Raw genomic sequence first — 24,303 nt, 5'->3', positions numbered from 1 at the left:
GAATCCCGACCTGATATTCCATACTCTTTGCTTTGTAACGAGGCGGCTTTGTGATGAGGCACGTTTCATACGATACCTCGTCTGCACTTACGATAACCTGAATTTGTGAATTAAATGAGCCGTGTGCAGTAAGATGTCTGAACTTCTGAAGTTCACATTCACATGACTTTTTTTTTTTTCCTCCTAAACTTGTGATCGTCCAGCTATGTGAGGAGTCACGCCTTCCCTAAGCCTGGAAGCTCAGAGCTGCTCCATCACAAAGGAGAAAGTGTCTGACCCTCACTAACATACCATGACTCTCTCCAAGGATGTTGAGTATCAAGCCTCCACTACTACTCCCATCGTTGCCAGCACTAGCATGCATCCCCCTCTAAATGGCATGGACTACAGCAGAAGCCTTGAGCAGATGGAGGGGGTCTTCAATTTGGTGGAGCCCCCCAGAAGGTCGACCGGCAGGCTTCTTATGCACAGCATGGCCATGTTTGGTAGAGAGTTTTGTTATGCGGTGGAGGCTGCGTTTGTCACCCCCGTCTTGTTGAGTGTTGGACTCCCTAGAAGCTTGTACAGCCTGGTCTGGCTCATCAGCCCCATATTGGGTTTCATTCTCCAGCCGGTGGTAGGATCGGCCAGTGATCACTGTCGATCTCGCTGGGGGAGACGCAGGCCTTATATTCTTACATTGGGGATTTTGATGGTTTTGGGAATGACGCTCTACCTCAATGGCGACACGGCGGTGACTGGTAAGTAGAAAAACCCGTTAATTATAATATCCTGTGGCAAAAGAAATGGAGTTGTTTACCTGGCAACCAATCAGATTCCAGCACTTATCTTTCAAAGGCCCTTTTTAAATGAAAGCTGAGAACTGATTGGTTGCTAAGGGTAACTGTTTCCCACTGACTCCTAATCTAGGTCTTCTACTGTCATACCTGACATACCGGTTGCTACTGGCAACTGTTTCCCACTGACTCCTAATCCATGACTTCTACTGCCATACCTGACATTCCGGTTGCTACGGGCAACTGTTTCCCACTGACTCCTAAGCTAGGCCTTCTACTGCCATACCTGACATTCCGGTTGCTACGGGCAACTGTTTCCCACTGACTCCTAAGCTAGGCCTTCTACTGCCATACCTGACATTCCGGTTGCTACGGGCAACTGTTTCCCACTGACTCCTAAGCTAGGCCTTCTACTGCCATACCTGACATTCTGGTTGCTACGGGCAACTGTTTCCCACTGACTCCTAAGCTAGGCCTTCTACTGTCATACCTGACATTCCGGTTGCTACGGATGCACTTTCAGAAAAGTACACTTTAGTGAAATTGTCATAGCAACCAGTGTTTTGAATATTATGGGTTTTAGCTCCATGACAATTTGGTAGAAAGGGTCACAAAATATGTATAGAGTCGGCAGCACGATGCCTTCATATTTATGAAATTTGATGAAAGTCACCTGCAGTCCTATGTAAAACCAGATATGAAAATGAAAAAAGGCAGCTCTGCTACACTTTAGGCTAGGTTTACACACTGACAGGCATCACTCAATCCTAATGATTTTCTCTGACCGGAATCACAAACGTGTTGGGTTGGATATGCTTCAGATGTAGTGGACGAGAGTTTTATTCCACACAATATGTCTAAGTGACTAATCAATGTGAACAAATGGAGCATTTCTGGCCGCCTGCTGCTACCGCTGGGACCGAGAACAGCTGATGTGCTGGGTGTCGGACCCCGGCCGATCAGACTTTCATGGCTTATCCTAAGGAGAGGCCATCAGTGTAAAAGTAGTGGACACTCGAACACACTCCTGGGCATTTCCACTGACACCTTTACATAATAATTCTCTACTCTCGACAGATTTAACAGGCAACATATTTCTTCACATGTCCAGAGGCATGGTGTCCATAATGAGGGATCTAGTGTCCAATGTGGGTATGAGGCCCCTTCATTCTTTCTTTCCCGACAACCGCACTCCCGCAGGAGCTTGGTTTGGTTATGAGCAATTGAAGAGCTTTATTAACTCCCTTTCACCACAAACTAACTTTTATAGGCCCTTGACGCCCTTTGAGTCTCCGTGTCTGGGGGGAGAGCCTCTGGAACACACCATTGCCCTGCTATACAAAATGTTCCAGATTGAGTTGTCTGGACGGGAGGATGATGCCCCTTTCTTCTTGAAATGGGAGGTGGATTTGGGGAGACCCCTCACACGTGAGAAACGCTCAAAAATATTACTCTTTACCCACAAGTCGTCGCTGGATGTAGTGTGGCGCCCTGGACTAGCCAGGTCGTCACAGATAACACTCAAACACCCATTAGACAGGGACACCAGCCAAACACAAAACCCTTGTTGCCTCCCTCCAGTGTCTGATGTCCACACCAGGTGGGGCGGAGCCAAGCGGTTGGCCCCAACCACCAAGGAGTTCACAGGCCTGGAGGCGGGAAAAAGAACAGTTTAGTCCAGGAGGTGGAAGTGAGAGGAGTAAACACTGGGGTGTCTGGCTTTGTGGCCCAGGCACTGACAGCAAGGTTGGCAGACGGTGGTGGCCGTCTGCAGGAGTGGTGAAGCAACGCGGAACCGTAGGACTGGGGTCAGGCGTTGGCCCGCCGGTACCGACCGGGGAGCGAAGTGACGCCAGCACACACAGGCAGGGCCATCGGACCCCGACTAGGCTTGGAGCCGCCGACAATAGTCAAATCCGAGTGTAACCGGAACCCCAGGGGTTTCCTAACAGCAAAAGTCCCGATTGAAGGCAACCGCCCACACCGTGAGGGTATACAGCTACCGCCTAAGGCTAGAGACCCAAGGGCCATTGCCTGCGGGCAAACGGGCTCCTCCGGTACCCATACACCGGGGAGCGGACTACCGTTGGGGATCCATAGTAGTCAAACGAGAACATCAAGGTGCAGGGAAAGACAGCCGCCATCACCTGTCCGGGGAGAGATACAGCAGCCAGCTGCGGGACCCGTCCATCCAGCCGTTTGGTTTACCGAGGACTTAGTACATTTCTTACTGAGTGAGTACACCTGTGCCATTAGGCACCGCACCGCGCTGTCCCTGCAACCCTGCACCTCACCAACCCTGCCTCCCCGTCACATCACCGGGCCCCGGGACCACCGACCCCTACCCACGGAGGGGGAAAACAACATCCCAGCTGCTCCCTACCTTCGCTCCCGGGATCCTCGTCTCCAGCAGCGGTGGTGCCCATCTTCACCACGACCCGTGGGTGGCATCACGGACTAAATCCCCCAAACCAACCACCCTTTTCACTCACGGGCGAGGAGCGCCGCTCGAGTCCCCGGATCTGGCCCACTGCTAGAGCCACCGAGAAGCCGCAGCAGCGCCGGACCCGAGCGTTAGCGAGAGCGCAGCAGCGGCGGCGTCCTCCCCGCCCGCGACAGTAGCGTCACAGGAACAGGGCTACAAAATAGTTTCTAGGTGGTATCACTGCCCAACCAGAATTCATTCCATGTTCCCATCTGTCTCTGAAGAATGCTGGAGATGCTCAACGATAGAGGCTCATACATCCACATGTGGTGGTCTTGTCCTCTCATACAATATTTTTGGCTAGACGTGTTTGCCCTTCTGAATAAAGTGTCATCCACTAGGTTTGAGCCGACGCCGGAACTGGCTCTTCTATCCTTAAGCAATATCTCGATCACCAACTTCAAGAGAAGCCTGTTAAGGCATTTTTTGACGGGGGCAAGGAGATTAACCCAAGGTACTGGAGGCAGACCAAAGTGCCCTCGCGGGCTGAACTGGTGGCCGAGATGAACCATATCTATAGGATGGAGGAGCTGGTCGGCCAGGCGTCTGACTCGGGGGAGCGAGTGTTCAGGCTGTGGGCGTCGTGGATTATGTATAGAGAGACACCAGACCTGGTACTATGGCTTCAAGCTTCAGTTGGGGGCGTGAGACCTCTGTGATTGTCCATTCCACAAAACAAAAGTGCCGGGGGCTGTACACGACCCAGACGAGACATCTTCTTCGTCCTTCTTTTCTTTTCCCTCTCCCCCTACATTTCCTCTTTTCTCATCTTTCTTTCCTCTTTGTACATTTTATGTTATGTTTACATTGTTAGAAAGGATTGTCATCTCAGGGACTTTGTGCATCTACGTTACCTCCCGTTTGTAAACGAGGCTGCATAAATTTTTGTATGGGGGTCGGATTGTTGGTCACCCAGTGGGCATCATCTCCAAAGCAAAGCTATTACATGGGTGATGATGGTCTGACCTGAAGTGTGTAATCAAAGGAATTATTATGCAAGCAGAAAAGTGTTGTATTACTTATTACCTCCAAGATTTGAGTTATTCTACTCTATATCATATGTTGCCTAGCCTATAACTTGTAAACATGTTCTTTATTCAAATAAAATCTGATTTACACAAAAGTAGTGGACACCCCCTTTAAGGATACTTTCACATGACACTTTCTTCAGTCAAAAATGAAAACATTTTTCAAGTAGGAAACACTAATTTCTTTTTTTTTTTTCGTCCCAAGCTCTTTTGTTAATGTTTTCTCAGGTTGGCGGGGAAAGGTTAGCATTTTTTTTTTACAGTTTTTAAGCCAATAACGCCTCAAAAAAACGCTTACAAAATTTTGCCATCCCATTGTCTTCTATGGAGAAGGATAACAGGCCCGAACAATGGTCTCTTCCCTTCTTGTAACCACATGGCATCTTTGTAAATGTGAATTTAAAAGAGGTTCAAAAGCTTGATTGTACAGTGTGAACAGCAATTTTTGTACATAGAAGTGAATGGGAAGGACCTCTCAAATGTTTTGTGAGATGTTTCTGGCTTTTTTATGAGTGAAACCACTAAAAATGTCTGGGAAAAAATAAACAGTGTGACCGCGGTGCAGGGGTAGGCAATGTTGGGAAACAAAATCACATGCTTATTCGCCATCTATATAGCTGCCGGCCATCTATATGTGTCTATATGTGGCCGGCAGCTGTAGGTTCCTCTTCCAGTTAAAGAGAATCTGTCACATGGAAAAATATTATTAACCAGCAGATATGTGGTTAATCTGTAGGGTAATAGCATTCTGAACCTGCCCGGCGCCTGCACATTAAACCCGGCTGCTGGGAGGAAATGAGCTTTAATCGTTCTGGAAGCATTTTGGTTTCAGTAATGGAGGCAGTGCCAGCGCAGGTTCAGTCACCACTCTGTGTATAGAGAGCAGCGGCTGTAACTGTCCCCCCCCGCACTGAGTGACAGCTGGTTCTAATGCTGAGTAGCTGTCAGTCAGTGCAGGGGGCGGTTACAGCCGCCGCTCTCCATATGTGACGCCCCTGGACTATCAGGTCGTCACAGGGTATTGTACAATCTTCCCTCCCGTGCAATATCCAAATCCTCCTTGGTTTAGGGTCCCTAACTAAATGGTGTTGCCAACAGCAGCTAATCAAAAATCCTAGGAACACCCTGCACCACACCCACCAGACACACCAGTGGACGGCCTGAGTGGAATAGGGTCGCCCACTTGGGGGGGTTGGTTAGGGGAGGTCAGAAGTGTTAGGAGGAAGGAGAAAGAGTTTGGAAGTGAAGGAGAGAGGAGGTCAGGAGCAGGGCTCCGGAGTTGAGACCTAGGTGGCAGATGGTGGTCTGGGCCTAGAAGGAGCTGGACGCAGGGGATCGTGGCAAGGGGCACGGAACTGTCAAGGAGGACAGTTGGTGACCTTGCACCATCACCCGGGCTGGGACCAGGGCACGACGGGGTACGTGAACCCTAGGTCAGGGAGTAGCTTCAGGCAACCTGACAATTGACCCGACGAGGACGGAGCCTTCAAGATACGCTCTCCACCCGCTCCAGAATCAGGGTACTAGCGCAACGAGGGGGATAGGACTTTCCACTAAAATGGTCCAGGAAATCCCAAGCGTGAACCCTGAGAGCAAGCTCCCTCACTCAGCCAAAGTGGGGAGCGGGACCTGATTAGTTATACACAAACGGGGACCAACCAAGTAGTAAAGTAGTGCCAGGTCACAGATCATTTTGCAACACCATCAGGGACGGGACCCGAACTGGCTCCCCTAAGCAGCAGTGGTGTCCAGAACTTTGGTTTACCCAGTTGTCAGTGTCATCTGATTCAACTGAGTGAGTACGCAAGTGACCCCCTTTGCACCTACGGCACTCTCCAACCACCATCACCGAGGCCTGGGGCATCCAACTACCCGTGGAGGGGTTTAACACCAGGCTGCCCACTCCATCGCCCCCGGGTACTCCCAACTGAAGCGGTGGTACTCCACTTACCACACACCACGAGTGGCGTCACAATCTCTACACACAAACCCCCTGTAAATAGCCCCTTTAATTTTCGAGTGGCCCGCACGACCCCCGGGTCCGGAGACCCCTCGAGCCACCGAGCACCCGGATCCGAGCAGCCTGGCTGTTGGCACAGGGCGGCACACATACAAAAAGTGTGGCTAAAACCTGCGCCGCCTCCATGACTGAAACCAAACCACTGCTGGGAGGATTAAAGTTCACTTCCTCCCGGCAGCGGGGTTTAATGCTGAGGCGCCGAGCAGGTAACCTGCAAATAACCCCATATCTGCAGGTTGATAGCATTTTTCCCCATAACAGGTTCTCCCTAAAGAATTAAGGCTTTTCACATGGCGTCTTTGGACTTCTGACAGGCAAGTTTTCTGAGATGAAGCTGCATCAGTAAAAATTCGGCCATTGTTTTCTAGACGCTGCTTCGCCGTTCCTTCTAGTGGTGATGTGACGCCCTGGTCAAGCCAGGGGTCACAGGTCACTGCACCATCACACCCTACACCCCAGTTAGGAACACCAAAGCTAAACTAAAATCCTTGTTGCCTTCCTCCAGAGGCTGATGTTCACACCAGGGGGTGGGCCAGGCGGTTGGCTCCGCCCACCGAGGAGGACACAGCTCTGGAGGCGGGAAAAACCAGGCAGATGAGCTCAGGGAGAGCTTGAGTGAGGAAGCAAGTTGAGATAGAGTGTGGAGTTGGAAGAAGATGGAAGTCTAGCTGAGGGCTAGAGAGCAGTCAGCTCAGGGAAGAGCTAGAGTGAGGAGAAAACAAGTAGTGAAGTGAAGTGGAAGTGGTAAAGGAGGAGTAAGAGAAGCTGAAGGAAAGTGAGAACAGTTACAGAAAGGAAGCTTGAAGTGTGTCCAGCTGTGTGCAGGAACGGGTCAGCAAGGTCAGCAACAGTGGTGATTGTCTGAAGGGGTGACCGTTTGGAAGTTCCTGGAAGGGCCGCGGACGGGTAGTGACCCGGCGGTCTGGAGCAGCGTACCAAAGGACAGTCAGCACCAGGGCAGGGGCCTCTCGGACCCCGGCAAGGCTAGGAGTCGCCGAATTTGCCAAATCCGTCAGTGAAGGGGACGTAGATCCCCCCCCCCAACAACCAAGTCCCGATTGAAGGCAACAGCCCAACCTGTACAACAGAGACACCGTCACCGCCAGGGCACCAGTTTCTGAGGGCCAGCGCCTGCGGGCAAAGAGTAGAGCTCCTCCGGTCCAGCTTGAAGCCGGGGAGCGGGTTACCGGTGGGAACCCATCGCGACCAACAGACAACATTAGGTGCAAGGAAAAGGGACATCACCGCTACCGACTGGGTGAGCAAGGGCAGCCGTCCGTGGGACCGACCAACCAGCCGTCTGTTTACCGAGAACTGTGTCACTGTCTCAGGCTGAGTGAGTACCACAGTGCCGCAAGGCACAGCGCTGCCCCCGCGTCCCTGCGCCCACCAGGCCCTGCATCCTACATATCATCACCGGGCCCCGGGATCACCAACCCCTACCCACGGAGGGGCAACACAACACCTAGCTGCTCCACATCACCATTCCGGGATCCCTATATTGAGCAGCGGTGGTGCTACAAATCACCACAACCGTGGGTGGCGTCACGGACATTATCCCAACACCCAAATTCCCCCCTTTCACTCACGGGCGAGGAGTGCCGCTCGAGAACCCCCGGGATCCGGCCCACAGCTCGAGCCACCACTGAGCAGCGGCAGCCGCCGGACCCGAGCAGAAGGGGTGAGCGCGGTGTGCTGACGCCCTCCTCCCCGCCCGCGACAGTGACACCACCACCGGCGTCTTTTACTCTATACTCTGAAGTTTAGACATTGCTGTGCATTAGGTTCATATTGTGGGACACTTTATGGATGCCGTGTGATATACCATAAAGGTTTTACAAGTTTTATGTGTTTAAAACCCCGCATAAGTTTACTATATAAATCAAACTTTAACATAACCCTTTCCATTCTGAAGATCACGGTTTGCTGCCATTGAATGGGAACTTGCTTTATACGTCCAAGGATTGAGAACTTGTATTTTCCCAGTACTTTTCACAGATGAAGGTTTGGGTTTTTTTTTTTTTTAGTCCTAATACTTTTCTATTTACACTGCACCAGTGTAAAAAAAAAAAAAAAATGGCAGTCTGGATTCCCTCAACCTGTGGGGATGATCACAAAATCCTGAATGTCAGATTCATTTTTAATGTTTGACAGCAAAAAAATATTTATTTTTCATATAAATCCAGAGAATATTTAAAAACTTCTGCTGTGTTGTGCCATTGAGTTTTTTTTTTGTTTTTTTAAACAAGTTTAGAAATATTCCATTTTTAGGGTCTGCAAAATCAAGACTTGGATGTGAGCCTCGGAGTGCACTTCCATGTCTGGCAAAGTGCCTGATTACGTCAACAATTACACAAAGAATATCCTTCTAGTTCTTTTCTTTGTTCATAATCTGGTCTAAGTTCTTTGTCAATTACCACCCTTACCTATTGCCACCCTTACCTATTACCACCCTTACCTACACCCTCATCTATTGCCACCTTTGCCTATTGCCACCCTTACCTAATGCGACCCTTACCTACTGATGCCTCAAGTGTTTTCCATGAACAGAAACACATTTTATGGTGTAAACAGTTTTCATGCTCAGGAATTCTCTTGCTTATTTTTTTTTTTTTCATGGTGTCAAATCTTCTTCCTCCTTTGACAAAAATGAGCGTTTTGGTTCTAAATCAGAATCTGGGTGATCAGGATGAGCCGAGTAAAGTGCTGTAATTGTTGCATCTAATGTATGCAACAACTGTGGCCGGCTGAAGGCTGCTATTTTTAGGCTGGGGAGGGCCCAACAACCATGGGCCTCCCCTGCCTGCGAATACCAACCCCCAGTTGTCGGCTTTATCATGGCTGGGTGTTAAAATTGGAGGAGACCACACACCATTTTTAAAAATTATTTAAATAATTTAAAAAAGACGCATGGGGTCCCTCATATATTCATACAGAGCTAAGATATCGTGCACAGTTGGGGGTTGCAGCCTGTAGACGTTTGCTTTATATGTGCTGGGTATTCGTATATGGGGCACCCTATGCCATTTTTTTATTTATTTATTTTTACACTTTACTCAGGCAAACAGCCTCTATGAGAGCAACCAATTTGAGACGCTGGTGTGACACCCTGGGCAAGCCAGGGGTCACAGGTCAGTGCACCAACACACCCTACATCCCAGTTAGGAACACCAAAGCTAAACTAAAATCCTTGTTGCCTTCCTCCAGAGGCTGATGTTCACACCAGGGGGTGGGCCAGGCGGTTGCTCCGCCCACCGAGGAGTTCACAGCTCTGGAGGCGGGAAAAACCAGCAGTCAGCTCAGGGAAGAGCTTGAGGGAGAGTCCAGTGAGGGACGGAGAGGAGTAAACAGCTAAGATGAGCTAAGGAAGCGAAAGTAGTGAAGTGAAGTGGAAGTGGTAAAGGAGGAGTAAGAGAAGCTGAAGGAAAGTGAGAACAGTTACAGAAAGGAAGCTTGAAGTGTGTCCAGCTGTGTGCAGGGCAGGGTCAGCAAGGTCAGCAACAGTGGTGATTGTCTGAAGGGGTGACCGTTTGGAAGTTCCTGGAAGGACCGCGGACGGGTAGTGACCCGGCGGTCTGGAGCAGCGTACCAAAAGACAGTCAGCACCAGGGCAGGGGCCTCTCGGACCCCGGCAAGGCTAGGAGTCGCCAAACTTGCCAAATCCGTCAGTGAAGGGGACGTAGATCCCCCAACAACCAAGTCCCGAGTGAAGGCAACAGCCCAACCTGTACAACAGAGACACCGCCACCGCCAGGGCACCAGTTTCTGAGGGCCAGCGCCTGCGGGCAAAGAGTAGAGCTCCTCCGGTCCAGCTTGAAGCCGGGGAGCGGGTTACCGGTGGGAACCCATCGCGACCAACAGACAACATTAGGTGCAAGGAAAAGGGACATCACCGCTACCGACTGGGTGAGCAAGTGCAGCCGTCCGTGGGACCGACCAACCAGCCGTTTGTTTACCGAGAACTGTGTCACTGTCTCAGGCTGAGTGAGTACCACAGTGCCGCAAGGCACCGCGCTGCCTCCGCGTCCCTGCGCCCACCAGGCCCTGCATCCTACATATCATCACCGGGCCCCGGGATCACCAACCCCCTACCCACGGAGGGCAACACAACACCTAGCTGCTCCACATCACCACCCCCGGGATCCCCGTATTGAGCAGCGGTGGTGCTACAAATCGCCACAACCGTGGGTGGCGTCACGGACATTATCCCAACACCCCAAATCCCCTTTCACTCACGGGCGAGGAGCGCCGCTCGAGAACCCCTGGGATCCGGCCCACAGCTCGAGCCACCACTGAGCAGCGGCAGCCGCCGGACCCGAGCAGAAGGGGTGAGCGCAGTGTGCTGACACCCTCCTCCCCGCCCGCGACACTGGCAGTCTGACTGCAGCCACTCACAGATGCTGCGTGACAGCATCTGTGAGTGTCAAAGACAAGGGGGGAGGGCACCACCCGAAGGGATAATTTTTACCCAATACCAATAGATGGGTTCACCTCAGCACACTTAATACATTACATGCCAAAAAGAGAAGAAGTGTGCATAAGGAGGGATACACCAAGTTAATGTATAAAAGAGGTACTTTATTACAAAAATAGAACACAGGATCACACACTTAAAATCATTTAAAAATCATAAAGCCCAAAGGCCTTATGTCAAAAGATGTCCCAACCTCTGTTAAGATTGGACTATCCTCTGCTGCCAGAAGGGAAGAGTCATGCAATAATCAACAGAGAAAATGCAGTACCCAGGGTAACAAAATATGCGTAACTATAACACAGCGATGTACATTAACAATGGGTTGTGCTAGTGCAGCCAACCGAGTACAATACAAAGAGTGACAAAATGTATGTAACAATAACACAATAATATACCATAACAGTCAGTTATATTGCTGTAGAGAATGCCAACCATCTGCAAGGGTACCATATGCAAAGATGTATCCAAAGGACACACAAAGATGGCATCACCATATGCAATTGCAATAAATTATAACTTGCATATAAGGTACCACACCGGGGTAGGCTACTACATAAGGGTAAGCTAACAATAAATAATGTTAATGCAGATAATGTGAACTGACCAAGAGGTGTACAATGCAAGAGTGTATATGCAGATAAGACACCACAATATACAAAAGCAATGGACTATATTGGTGCAGTTAGCATAAGGAATAGTTAGCCTCTATACAGGTAAAAATCCCCAAAAATATTTATAGCATCTCACCAAAGAGTGTCTAGGGGAAATCCCCAGCACAATACACAACCACAAAGATATTAAAATAAACCCTGGATACCAGGCATGGCAACCCTAAATCAGGCATCAGAGGATACACGTCCCCACGCGTATCGTCACCACCTAGGGTGACTTCATCAGGGGTGGGCCCACCCCTGATGAAGTCACCCTAGGTGGTGACGATACGCGTGGGGACGTGTATCCTCTGATGCCTGATTTAGGGTTGCCATGCCTGGTATCCAGGGTTTATTTTAATATCTTTGTGGTTGTGTATTGTGCTGGGGATTTCCCCTAGACACTCTTTGGTGAGATGCTATAAATATTTTTGGGGATTTTTACCTGTATAGAGGCTAACTATTCCTTATGCTAACTGCACCAATATAGTCCATTGCTTTTGTATATTGTGGTGTCTTATCTGCATATACACTCTTGCATTGTACACCTCTTGGTCAGTTCACATTATCTGCATTAACATTATTTATTGTTAGCTTACCCTTATGTAGTAGCCTACCCCGGTGTGGTACCTTATATGCAAGTTATAATTTATTGCAATTGCATATGGTGATGCCATCTTTGTGTGTCCTTTGGATACATCTTTGCATATGGTACCCTTGCAGATGGTTGGCATTCTCTACAGCAATATAACTGACTGTTATGGTATATTATTGTGTTATTGTTACATACATTTTGTCACTCTTTGTATTGTACTCGGTTGGCTGCACTAGCACAACCCATTGTTAATGTACATCGCTGTGTTATAGTTACGCATATTTTGTTACCCTGGGTACTGCATTTTCTCTGTTGATTATTGCATGACTCTTCCCTTCTGGCAGCAGAGGATAGTCCAATCTTAACAGAGGTTGGGACATCTTTTGACATAAGGCCTTTGGGCTTTATGATTTTTAAATGATTTTAAGTGTGTGATCCTGTGTTCTATTTTTGTAATAAAGTACCTCTTTTATACATTAACTTGGTGTATCCCTCCTTATGCACACTTCTTCTTCTCTTTTTGGCACAGCATCTGTGAGTGGCTGCAGTCAGACTGCCAGTGTCTCTAATTGGTTGTCCTCATAGAGGCTGTTTGTTTGCCTGAGTAAAGTGTAAAAATAAATGGTGGGCAGGGAAGCAGTGAATATGCATGAGGGATAATGAGCGGACCTGGAAGCAGTGTTACAGCTGTGTCGCTGATACTAGTAAGTATGCCCTTTGTTAACCATTTTCGTTTTATTTTATTTTTTTTTTGTTTTACAGTGATTTCCTTGGCCAATCACAGCCATGCCATGATGTATAGGTACGTCATTGGCCGTGGATGTGTTAAACAATTACTGATATCCGGTTCATTTATTGTTTTTGTGCTCAAGGTGATAACAAGGCACCTTTTGTGCATCTGCTAGTTTTCCTGGCCATGTTCCTGCGTCAGAACAGTGGATGTCAAAATTAGACTCCCTGTGAGAAGAAGACAATGGATGCGCATTCAGTTCCTCTTTTAGAGAATGTGTTTTAGGGAGTGTAAGTAAAACAAGTGATCTTCAGTGGTTTCATCTGTAGTGGCATCTGCAGTCTGTCTTGTTTCATGATCCACCACAGTATTACCTTCTGGACCAGAGGTCTCAAACACGCGGCCCGCGGGCTGCATGCCGCCTCTGAGGCTGCTTTTTGCGGCTCGCAGAACCCGTGACGATTGCAGCTCTATGCTGGGAGCTGGCGCCGGCAGGCAGGGCTTTATAATATAGTTGAATTATTTGCAGTGCCGCGCAGAGGAGCTCTGAGCACTATACCAATGGATGACGCGACCAATCAGATGCAAGAAGGTGATGTCGCTGTATGATGCCACCTCCTTGCATCTGATTGGCTGGCGGCAGCCATTGGTATAGTGCTCAGAGCTCCTCTGTGCGGCACCGCAAATAATTCAACTGTACTATAAAACCCTGCCTGCCGGCCCCGGCTCCCGGCATAGAGCTGTGATCGGCACGGGGACTGCGGCCACAAAAAGCAGTTATGTGAGCACGATCAGGGCCCACTATGAGAATACAGGAGACCGCAGCTGCTCGTGCTCACGATCTGGGTTCAAGCCGGTGCGGTCTCCTCGCTGTATTTTCAATACGGAGGACACTTGCGACTCTGAAAGCCGCACCGCAGGTCAGTGTTTGCTGCAGGCCGCACACTCACAGTGGATGGGATTTCTAGAAATCCCATCCACTCTGCTTGTACTGTACAACCCAGCGCTCTGGACACAGCTGAAACATGCTGCCTCCAAAATGCTGCAAACGCAGCCTAATAGGAGGAAACAGCGGAAAGGTGAGGAGATTTTTTTTTTTTGCGTTTGTGAAGAGCGACATAATAGGGGGCAAGGATGAGGGCACAATACTACAAGGCTGGGCACAGTACTACAAGGATGGGCACAGTACTACAAGGATGGGCACAATACTACAAGGATGGGCACAGTACTACAAGGCTCAAGTATAAACACAATACTACAAGGATGGGCAGAATACTACAAGGATGGGCAGAATACTACAAGGATGGGCACAGTACTACAAGGATGGGCACAGTACTACAAGGCTCAAGTATAAACACAATACTACAAGGATGGTCAGAATACTACAAGGATGGTCAGAATACTACAAGGATGGTCAGAATACTACAAGGATGGTCAGAATACTACAAGGATGGTCAGAATACTACAAGGATGGTCAGAATACTACAAGGATGGTCAGAATACTACAAGGATGGGCACAATACTACAAGGATGGGCACAATACTACAAGGATGGTCAGAATACTACAAGGATGGTCAGAATACTACAAGGATGGTCAGAATACTACAAGGATGGTCAGAATACTACAAGGATGGGCACAATACTACAAGGATGGTCAGAATACTACAAGGATGGTCAGAATACTACAAGGATGGTCACAATACTACAAGGATGGTCACAATACTACAAGGATGGGCAGAATACTACAAGGATGGGCACAATACTAAAAGGATGGGCACAATACTAAAAGGATGAGCACAATACTACAAGGATGGGCAGAATACTACAAGGATGGGCACAGTACTACAAGGATGGTCAGAATACTACAAGGATGGTCAGAATACTACAAGGATGGTCAGAATACTACAAGGATGGTCAGAATACTACAAGGCACAAGGAAGAGCACAATACTACAGGGCATAAGTATGGACAATCCTACAAGGATGGGCACAATACTACAGGGTACAAGGATGGGCACATTACTCAGGGAACAAGGAAGGGGCACATTACTATAGGGCACAAGGATGGGGACATTGCTACAGTATGGGGGACATAACTACAGGACACAAGGATGTGCATATTATACAGGACACAAGGGGGACATTACTACAGGATGGGGGACATTACTACAGGATGGGGGACATTACTACAGGATATTGGCTAAGATGACTGTATGATGCTGCTAATTGTAAAACAATATAAGAAGGGGATAAAATATAAAACAAAATATTAAAAATAAAGCCTGACTTTTTTGCCATTAAAAATTATATATTCTTACGGTAACTGAACAAAAAAAGTGCAGGCTTGTTATAATCAAGCAAAAAATGTTCAAAATAGTGATTCAAAGGTGTATAGAAAAAAAACCCCATGGAATCATTAAAAATGTCACTTTGTTCTGCAATGAATGCAGCCCCCCTCAATTTTTTTTTTCTATGTGCGGTCCATACACCCAGCTGAGTTTGAGACCCCTGTTCTAAACTTTCAGGCTATCTGCGCACGTTGATTTTTTTTCATGCTTTTGTCCTTGCAGATTTTATTCAATACTGTAAGGAAAAATGCATCCCAGAAAAGTCTGAGAATCCTGGCTTGCTGTGCACATGTTGCTTTTTTTTTCTTGCTGTTTTTGTTGCTGAAAAAACAGAGCATGTCGATTATTTCTCCTTTTTTTTTTCTGCTGCATTTTCCCTATCTCAATAGATAAAGCAGGAAAAAGCATTAACGCGGCAAAAAATGCACATTTTTTTCTATTGCTTTTTTTCCTGCCGAGAAGCACACAAAAAAAAGCAATGTGTGCATGTAGCCTTATGCTCAGTTTTAGTTAACATTCCCATGTAAGATAAAGAAAACATAAAAGAATAAACAGTCGCAAGTCAAGAATCATATTACGTATTACAAACTACAAAGAAACCCCCCACAATACCTGATACAAATAGGTATGTGTATACTCACACCTTTTATATCTTGTTGTTTTATTCAGCCTTGACGAGTGTTGACGACCTTCAAAATGAAAATTGTTGCGCTTGCTTTTCTTTCTCTGTTGCTCTTTTTTGGAATTTTGCTCCTGATGTTTTTTCTTCACATCACTATTGGTTGCAAAACCATTTTTTTCCCCTTGTCCCAGTATAGAAAATAAAAGCTTCAATATATTCTGGTCACGTATACTGTGTGTGTATAAACAGCGGTGTCCACCTACCTCCACCTGTGTATAAACAGTTTTTCCACCTACAAAGAATGGAGAGGTCTGTAAGTTATATCGTAGTTCCTCCATACAGATCTTCTCCAGATCTTTCAGGTCACTCCTCCATACAGATCTTCTCCAGATCTTTCAGGTCACTCCTTCATACAGATCTTCTCCAGATCTTTTAGGTCACTCCTCCATATAGATCTTCCAGGTCACTCCTCCATACAGATCTTCTCCAGATCTTTTATGTCACTCCTCCATACAGATCTTCTCCAGATCTTTTACGTCACTCCTCCATACAGATCTTCTCCATATCTTTTACGTCACTCCTCCATACAGATCTTCCAGGTCACTCCTCCATACAGATCTTCTCCAGATTTTTTAGGTCACCCCTCCCATACAGATCTTTTACAGATCTTTCAGGTCACTCCTCCATACAGATCTTTTACAGATCTTTCAGGTCACTCCTCCATATAGATCTTTTCCAGATCTTTTAGGTCACGCCTCCATACAGATCTTCTCCAGATCTTTTAGGTCACTCCTCCATACAGATCTTCTCCTGATCTTTCAGGTCACTCCTCCATACAGATCTTCTCTAGCTCTTTCAGGCTTCGGGACTGTCGCTGGACAACATTGAGTTTCAGCTCCTTCATAGATCTTCTATTGGGCTCAGGTCTTGAGACTGGCTAGGTCACTACAGGACCTTGAATTGCTTCTTACGGAGCTGCTCCTTAGTTTCCCTGGCTGTATGTTTCGGATCATTGTCATGCTGGAAGAGCCAGCCATGACCCATCTTCTATGCTATTACTAAGGGAAGGTGGTTGTTGGCCAAAATCTCACAATATATGACCCTATTCATCCTCCCTCACTTCAATACGGTGCAATTGTCCTGTCCCCTTTGCAAAAAAGCACCCAAAAATATGATGTTTTCACCCTATTGGGACGGTGTTCTTTGGGTTGTACTCATCCTTCTTTTTCCAAACACGGTGAATGGAGTTGATACAAAATAGTTCTATTTTGGTCTCATCTGATCACATCACCTTCTCCTATGCCTCCTCTGGATCATCAAGATGGTCACTGGCGAACTTCAAACAGACCTGGACATGTACTGGCGTGAACAGGGGGATGTTGCGTGCCCTTCAGGATTTTAAACCATAATGGCATAGTGTGTTACTAATCTTTTAGACTGTGGACCCAGCTATCTTCAGGTCATTCACCTGGTTGTCCTGTGTAGTTCTGGGCTGATTGCTGACCTGATTGCTGACCTTCCTCAGAATCATCCTTACCTCACAAGGCGAGATCTTGCATGGAACCCCAGAATTACTAACATTGACAGTCATCTTGTGTTTCTTCCATTTTCTAATAATTTCACCAGCAGTTGTTGCCTTCTCACCAAGCTGCTTGCCTATTGTCCTGTAGCCCATCCCAGCCTTGTGCAGGTCTATAGTTTGGTCCCTGGTGTTCTTAGACAGCTCTTTAGTCTTGGCCATCGTGGAGGGGTTGGAGTGTGATTGATTGTGGGGACAGGTGTCTTTTATACAGGTAACGAGTTCAAACAGGTGCAAGTGACACACTCGCACCGACGCCTGGGGGTTACTCGTTACCGGTCCATGGTTTCTAGTTGTGTGGATGCCGCAGTGGCCAGGCCTGGCTCAGTGACCCCGGCAGTGTCACTAAATAAAGATGGTGGTTATGGGGGAATATTTACAGGGGAGATGTCATGACGCCACCTGTGGAATGTGGCAAGATAGATGCCGCCACTGCCATTCAGTTTCCCCTGGGGTCGGTGGTGATGCAGCAGAGTTGGAATACCTCTCCACAGGTAGAGCTGGGGCCCAGGGCTGTAGGTGCTGGGGTGCAGGACTGAGGACGCTGGCAATAAATGGACAACACAGGTTCCGTAGTTTCCTTTACCTTTTACTTGATAGTAGATGATACAGGCCCGGGAGACTTGTTCAACTGGTAACGGAGGTCCGGTCAGCCTGGAAGAAAGTGAGAAGATCCACCTAACCAGGTGGGTTCAGAGGCCTTCCTGCCTGCACTGTGATGTGTGGGTCCCTGCAGCTTGAAGCTACGCTGAGACCCTCTTCCTTGTGTAGGTAGTGATTCTCACCCATATGGCAGGCAGCGCGACTCTTTTACTGGTGCAACTTCTTCAATCACGGCTCTTGGCTCTACTATTCTGCTGTGCCCCGGGCACTCTGTGGGCCAGAAGACCTGCAGTGTCCTGCCCTTCGGATTCTGTGCTGCTGTATCCACGGAGCTTCGGGCTCCAATGTCCGGTTCTATGCGCTTGGCCCTGAGGAAGCTATTGCTCAGTTCTCTTCTCAGCGACCATCTTCTCTCCACTCCTGACTTGTTCTGATCAGTTTCACTTTCTGTCTGTGTGTGTGTGTGTGTCTAACTCCTCCTCCAGGCCTGGATGCATAGGGAAGCTCCCCAGTTACTGGGTTTGAGAGCTCCCCCTTCTGGTCCGGAGTAGGATGTGTTGAGTGCTGGTGTAGCTAGCATGGGAGCCCCCCTCACAGGATGTGATGCTATGCCTGGAAGCAAGGGGGGGAAGCAATGTTACTGTGGCAACCGGACCACTGGAGTGCCACACAAGTAATACAGGTAATGAGGATAGAGTAGGAGAAAAAATAACAGGTCTGTGAGAGCAGAATTGTTGCTGGTCGGCCGGTGATGAATACTTATTTCATGCAATAAAATCGAAATTGATTATTTAAAAATTATACAATGTGATTTTCTGGATTTTTTTTTTTTTTAGGGGAATTCTGTCTCACAGTTGAAGTTACCTACGATAAAAATTACACCCCTCTCCATTCTTTGCTGGTGGGGGGGAACTTGCAAAATTAGCAGAGGATCTGTCGCGGGCGGAGGAGGGGACGCCGCGCTCTTCCACTGCTCGGGTCCGGCTGCCGCTGCTGCCGCGGCCTGCTGCTGCTCGGTGGCTCGAGCGATGGGCCGGATCCCGGGGACTCTAGCGGCGCTCCTCGCCCGTGAGTGAAAGGGGTTTGGTTGTGGGGATTGTTTATTGTCCGTGACGCCACCCACGGTTGTGGTGATTATGTGGACACCACCGCTGCTCTGGCTGGGGATCCCGGGAGTGATGGTATGGAGCAGCCAGTTGTTGTTTTGTTCCTCCGTGGGTAGGGGTTGGTGATCCCGGGGCCCAGTGATGGAATTGGATGGTGGGCAGGCGGGTAGGGGGCCTGTGGAGGTGCAGGGGCGCAGGGGCAGCGCTGTGCCGCACGGCACGGAGGTACTCACTCAGCCAGTAAACACGACACAGTTCTCGGTAAACAAACGGCTGGTTGGACGGGTCCCTCAGACGGTTACGTTGCTGATGTCCCCTGCAGTTGACGGTGACGGTCTCTTCCCTGCACCTATGTGTTGTTGTTTGGTAGCGATGGGTTCCCACCGGTAACCCTATCCCCAGCTTGGATATGAGCCGGAGGAGCTCCACTCTTGCCCGCAGGCGCTGGCCCTGGGAAACTGGTGCCTTGGTGGTGGCAGTGTCTCCCCTTAACGGTTGGACTCTTGCCTTCAATCGGGACTTGGTTGTTGGGAGACAGTCGTCCCCTTCACTGACGGATTTGGCAAATTATGGCGACTCCTAGCCTTGCCGGGATCCGAAAGGCCCCTGGCCTGGTGCTGACTAATCTTCGTATACCGCTCCGGTACCGCCGGGTCACCACCCGTCCACGGTCCTTTCGGCAACCTCCAATCAGTCTCGCCTGCAGACGGTCACCGCCATCTGCCAACCTTGCTGTCTCAGTCCGGGGCACACCCGGACCAACTTCAGGCTTCTTTCTGTCACTTTCTCTGTCACTTTCAACTCTCCTTTACCACTTTACTAGCTTCACTTCACTTCCTTTCACTTCCCTAGCTTAACTGCCTGGTTTTCCCGCCTCCAGAGCTGTGAACTCCTCGGTGGGTGGAGCCAACCGCCTGGCCCACCCCCTGGTGTGGACACCAGCTCCTGGAGGAAGGCAACAAGGATTTTAGTTTTGACCTTGAGTGTACCTGCAGGGAATGTGGGGTGCGTGTGGTGTTGTGACCTGTGACCCCTGGCTTGCCCAGGGCGTCACAGATCAAATACTTATTTTCCCCGCAGTACATGGCATAAACAGTACAGGGGCAAGTCCACCTTCTACAGATGCAATCCTGGAATTTGCCTTTTATTTTTCTGAGCTTCTTATGGCTGATTTTATGACAACATGAATATTCACCTCTCCTATTATGCGGTCAGCTCAGAGATAACGACAGTTAGAAACTCTCCATTAGATTGAGTTAACCTTTCAAAAAGGATTCAGATCTGGATTTTCAAAGTAACCACAACAGCCTCAACAGGTCTAAAAGATCGCATTAGTAAGGCATGCACTTTATATTGTGAAATCTGGTGACGGATCTGCTTTATATGCATCGGAATTGTGTTCGCCTTCTGTTCTTCCAGAGGTGGCGCCACTCCTTTTTTTTTTTCCAGGGGTGTCTGATATATTTATTGAGGCTGGGGTGTAATACCGGATACAGCTCATGGCAGTGTTTGTGCTCAGAACTGGCGCAATGGATCACTACTCTAGTGTCATGGCCGTCTATCTGTTTCTAGGGACTTGTGACAGGATCTTGGCCAGAGTCTTTCTTTGCCATCTAAGACTATTCACATTAATTTGGTGCTGAAAGGGTTAATGTCAGTTTTGCTTTCCAGCATCTTTTGACTCCTGGCCTGAGGCGTTTTTGCCTAGTGACCACGCCATTCCTCTATATATGGTCACATCTCCCAGTAGAGGGCATCTGTTGTTCTGATTCATTCTGAAGCTAGGCCTTGAGGTGGAAGGAGCTGTTGGAGTCCTTGTTCCTGTGAAGCTGTTTAAGCTGGGCTTTATCCTTTATTCTGTTTCCCCTGTCTGTTGTACCTATTCTTCTTGTTGCATTAGTGCAGCGGTTGGACTAGTGACCCTTACCTGCCCACTCATTAGCCAGGGTCTCTCAGGGCTTCACCTGCTCGGTGACAGGTGTGGAACCTGTATAGGGACTGACTAGGAGTGCAGGGTACAGCTGCAGGTGAGTACAGGAGGTGTACCATCTTCCCCCTCTAGCACCAGGGCCCCCTGTTGTTTATGTCCCACTTGTTTGTTGTTGGTGAACCCCTTATTGTTGTGTGTCTCGCCTGCACACCAGACTTTCCCCAAGTCTGTGTGTGACAATGTAATTTAGATGATTATTGGTAATTGAGATTGTGCTGTGACTGTCTGCTGTGCTAGGGGAGTGAGCAGTGCCTTCACCGAAAATTGGAAATACCGGTAATTTACTATCTTTTTTTTTTTTTTTCCCGATGCTGCAGCACACTTACTTGTATTATGTTGCTGAGATATAAGACCAGAAACGACCTGTGGACAAGATTGTCGGTGTTTGTTTATTTTGGCGGAATATTTAGTGGCATTAGCTGGTATTATCTTTTCTGAGAATACAGGATCAGCTGTAAGTGCAAGAAATGAAGCTCTGGGATATAATATTTCCTCCTCACAGAGGATACGAGGTAACATTTCAAGAACTGAAAGGTCATTTTCATTAAAAACTAATTTCAGCACAAATGAAACATTGAAATGCTAAAATAAAGGAAAATGTGATATCGGCACCAGGAAAATTTAACCCCTGATGCTGTGCACATAGATCCAGCAGAGCCCATGAGGAGGGATTTCACCAAACTGCAGGACTTAGTGGTTTTCGATATTTCTGGCATCTTGTCTGTAATTAATAGGGATGTACGTTTTTATTTTCAGATATCAGAGCAATACAGTGAATGCCAGGGACAGAGACAGAAGTAGCCTGTGCCCGGACAGTATGGGGGTCCTCCGCAGCTGCAGGGCTCATCATAATGCACAAGTCCACCTGCTTTGGAGGTAGAAGTGGCCCCTGACCTCCTGGGCCTATGTACGGCTTCACAAGCAGCACCAATGGTGTATCCGCCCGAGTCAATGGAAGATTTTACTGGGACACTGGCCTTTTAATACATTTCTCTCTTCTTTGACATGCTCCAAAAAAATCAGATCTATATCTGTAATTTGCTGCATACTATGCTGGCCTCTATTGTAAAAAGTCACAAGTTTTGATTGTTTTTTTTTGTTTTTGTTTTTTTTTTGCAAATGAGGCTCAGGCTTTTGTAGAAAGTGCGATACAGAGAGATATCTGGTAGAAAATCAATTATAAATCCACTAATGAGTCTTTTATTCTATTTCTTTTATTAGTAAATGTGGCGCCCTGGACAAGCCAGGGGCCACAGGTAACAACACACACACCCCCCCCACCCCCAGCAGTTCACAGCAGACATCCCCAGTGAGACCTGATTCCTTCCCTCGGGTTCAGACAGACACACTAGGTGGGCGGAGTCCAGCAGATAGGCATACCCACCGAAGAGTCTAGCTGGCCTGAGGCAGGAAGCAGGTCCAGACAAGTCCAGGCAGAGGAGGAGAGAGGAGGTCTGCAGAGTGGCAGACGCAGACTGGGGCCTAGGTTGGAACCTAGGGCCCTCGTGTAACAGTCAGGCAGACGGTAGTGGCCGTCTGCAGGTGGCCGGGAAGACAGTCTGGTGGAACCGTAGGTAGCCGGGGCTGGGCGGTGGCCCACCGGTACCGAACCGGGGAGCCAGCTGGAAACCGGAGCGCAGGAGGAGTGTACGGAAGGTGCAGGAAAGGACTTACATTACCAACCTGGGGTCAGGGGAAAAACATCACAGCCGTCTGTGTAGTACCCGTCCACCCAGCCGTTTGTTTCATCAGAGACTCCGTGTGTGTTACTGGCTGAGTGAGTACCACCGTGCCGTGCAGCACAGCGCTGCCCCCGCGACCCTGCACCTCACCAGGCCCCGTAACCCGCCTGCCATCCATCCTTACCCCATCACCGGGCCCCGGGACCATCAACCCCCTACCCATGGAGGGGAGAAATAACATCCAGGCTGCTCCCTGTCATCACTCCCAGGATCCCCGTCCAGAGCAGCGGTGGTGTCACTATTATCACCACAACCATGGGTGGCGTCACGGACAATAACCAAATCCCCACCATCCAATCCCAACCCCTTTTCACTCACGGGCGAGGAACGCCGCTCGAGTCCCTGGGATCCGGCCTACCGCTCAAGCCACCACCGAGCAGCAGCAGCCGCAGCAGCAGCGGCCGGACCCAAGCAGTGGGAGAGCGCAGCGTCCCCTCCTCCGCCCGCGACATAAAAATGTTTCCTTTCCTTTTTCTTTTCTTTTCTTCTTTTCTTTTCTTTCTTTTCTTCCTTCCATCCTGCAGTTCCCTTGGCTCTTCCTCTTTTTTCCCTTTTTCCTCTTTTTTCCCCTTTCCTCTTTTTTTCCCCTTTCCTCTTTTTTTCCCCTTTCCTCTTTTTTTCCCTTTTGCCTTTCCTCTTTTTCTCATTTTGCCTTTTCTCTTTTTCCCTTTTTGCCTTTCCTCGCCTTCCCTTTTTGCCTTTCCTTGCCTTCCCTTTTTGCTTTTCCTCGCCTTCCCTTTCCTCGCCTTCCCTACCTTACTCTTGTTGTAGTACCTTATGCCCCATTTTCTTGCCCTTTGCCTCCATGCTTGCAGCACACCGGGACCATCAGGTGTAGACATATTCAGACTCAGCAGAGGACACAGAGCTGGGTGGTCCTGTCATACCCCGGTGTGTTCTGTGCTTTTCCATTGTGACTGCAGGTGTCCGGGGAGTTATCTCAGCTCATTGTGCTATCTGACACAATACCGTTACATAACACATTTAGCTCTGCTACATCTTAGCTGCTGTGTCACCATGTATTCTTTTTCTTTTTCTTATTGCAGCTATATTTAAGAACAGCAGCAGCACGGAGAAGAAGACGTGGGCCATCGTCATCACCATGTTGGGAGTTGTGGCCTTTGACTTTGCAGCAGATTTCATCGATGGACCCATAAAGGCCTATTTGTTTGATGTTTGCTCGCACCAGGACAAGGAGCGCGGCCTCCACTACCACGCACTGCTCACTGGTAAGAGCTGGCACAGGTCCCCGCTCATTCCTATCATGGTATATTAAGAGGAGGGGGCCAAGGTCATGAGATCGGGAACAGTAGAGCAACTGGCAGTCATAGTGATGGGTGAGCGTGCTCGGCACTGCTCAGTACTCAATTGTATCACTGGAGCTGGTGCGCCATGCTCGAGGCACCACCCTGCATGTTTTGCGTCTGTTAGCAAATCAATATACGGGATTGTATGCCATTCATGGTAATGCCATAGCCATTACTACTGGAATTACTATCATTGGTTGGCCACATCACGTCATTGTGGCCCTTCCCCACCCCTCGGGGCAGTGGCTG

The 24,303-nt window shown here is 48.7% G+C and overlaps 1 protein-coding gene across 1 annotated transcript in view; it reads left to right on the top strand.

The window, feature by feature from the left end:
* Nucleotides 1–292: 292 nt before the first annotated feature.
* The window catches only part of SLC45A2 (solute carrier family 45 member 2), a 144,204-nt gene continuing 120,193 nt past the window's right edge, over nt 293–24,303 (top strand). The window contains exons 1-2 of the mRNA XM_075343511.1: nt 293–740; nt 23,794–23,976. Of these exons, the coding sequence (XP_075199626.1) occupies nt 293–740; nt 23,794–23,976 (631 nt within the window). The remainder of the gene's footprint in view (nt 741–23,793; nt 23,977–24,303) is intronic.

Source organism: Anomaloglossus baeobatrachus, chromosome 1 (assembly GCF_048569485.1).
Source record: "Anomaloglossus baeobatrachus isolate aAnoBae1 chromosome 1, aAnoBae1.hap1, whole genome shotgun sequence".
Classification (NCBI taxonomy): Eukaryota; Metazoa; Chordata; class Amphibia; order Anura; family Aromobatidae; genus Anomaloglossus; species Anomaloglossus baeobatrachus.
This window is presented reverse-complemented; position numbering and strand designations above follow the sequence as displayed.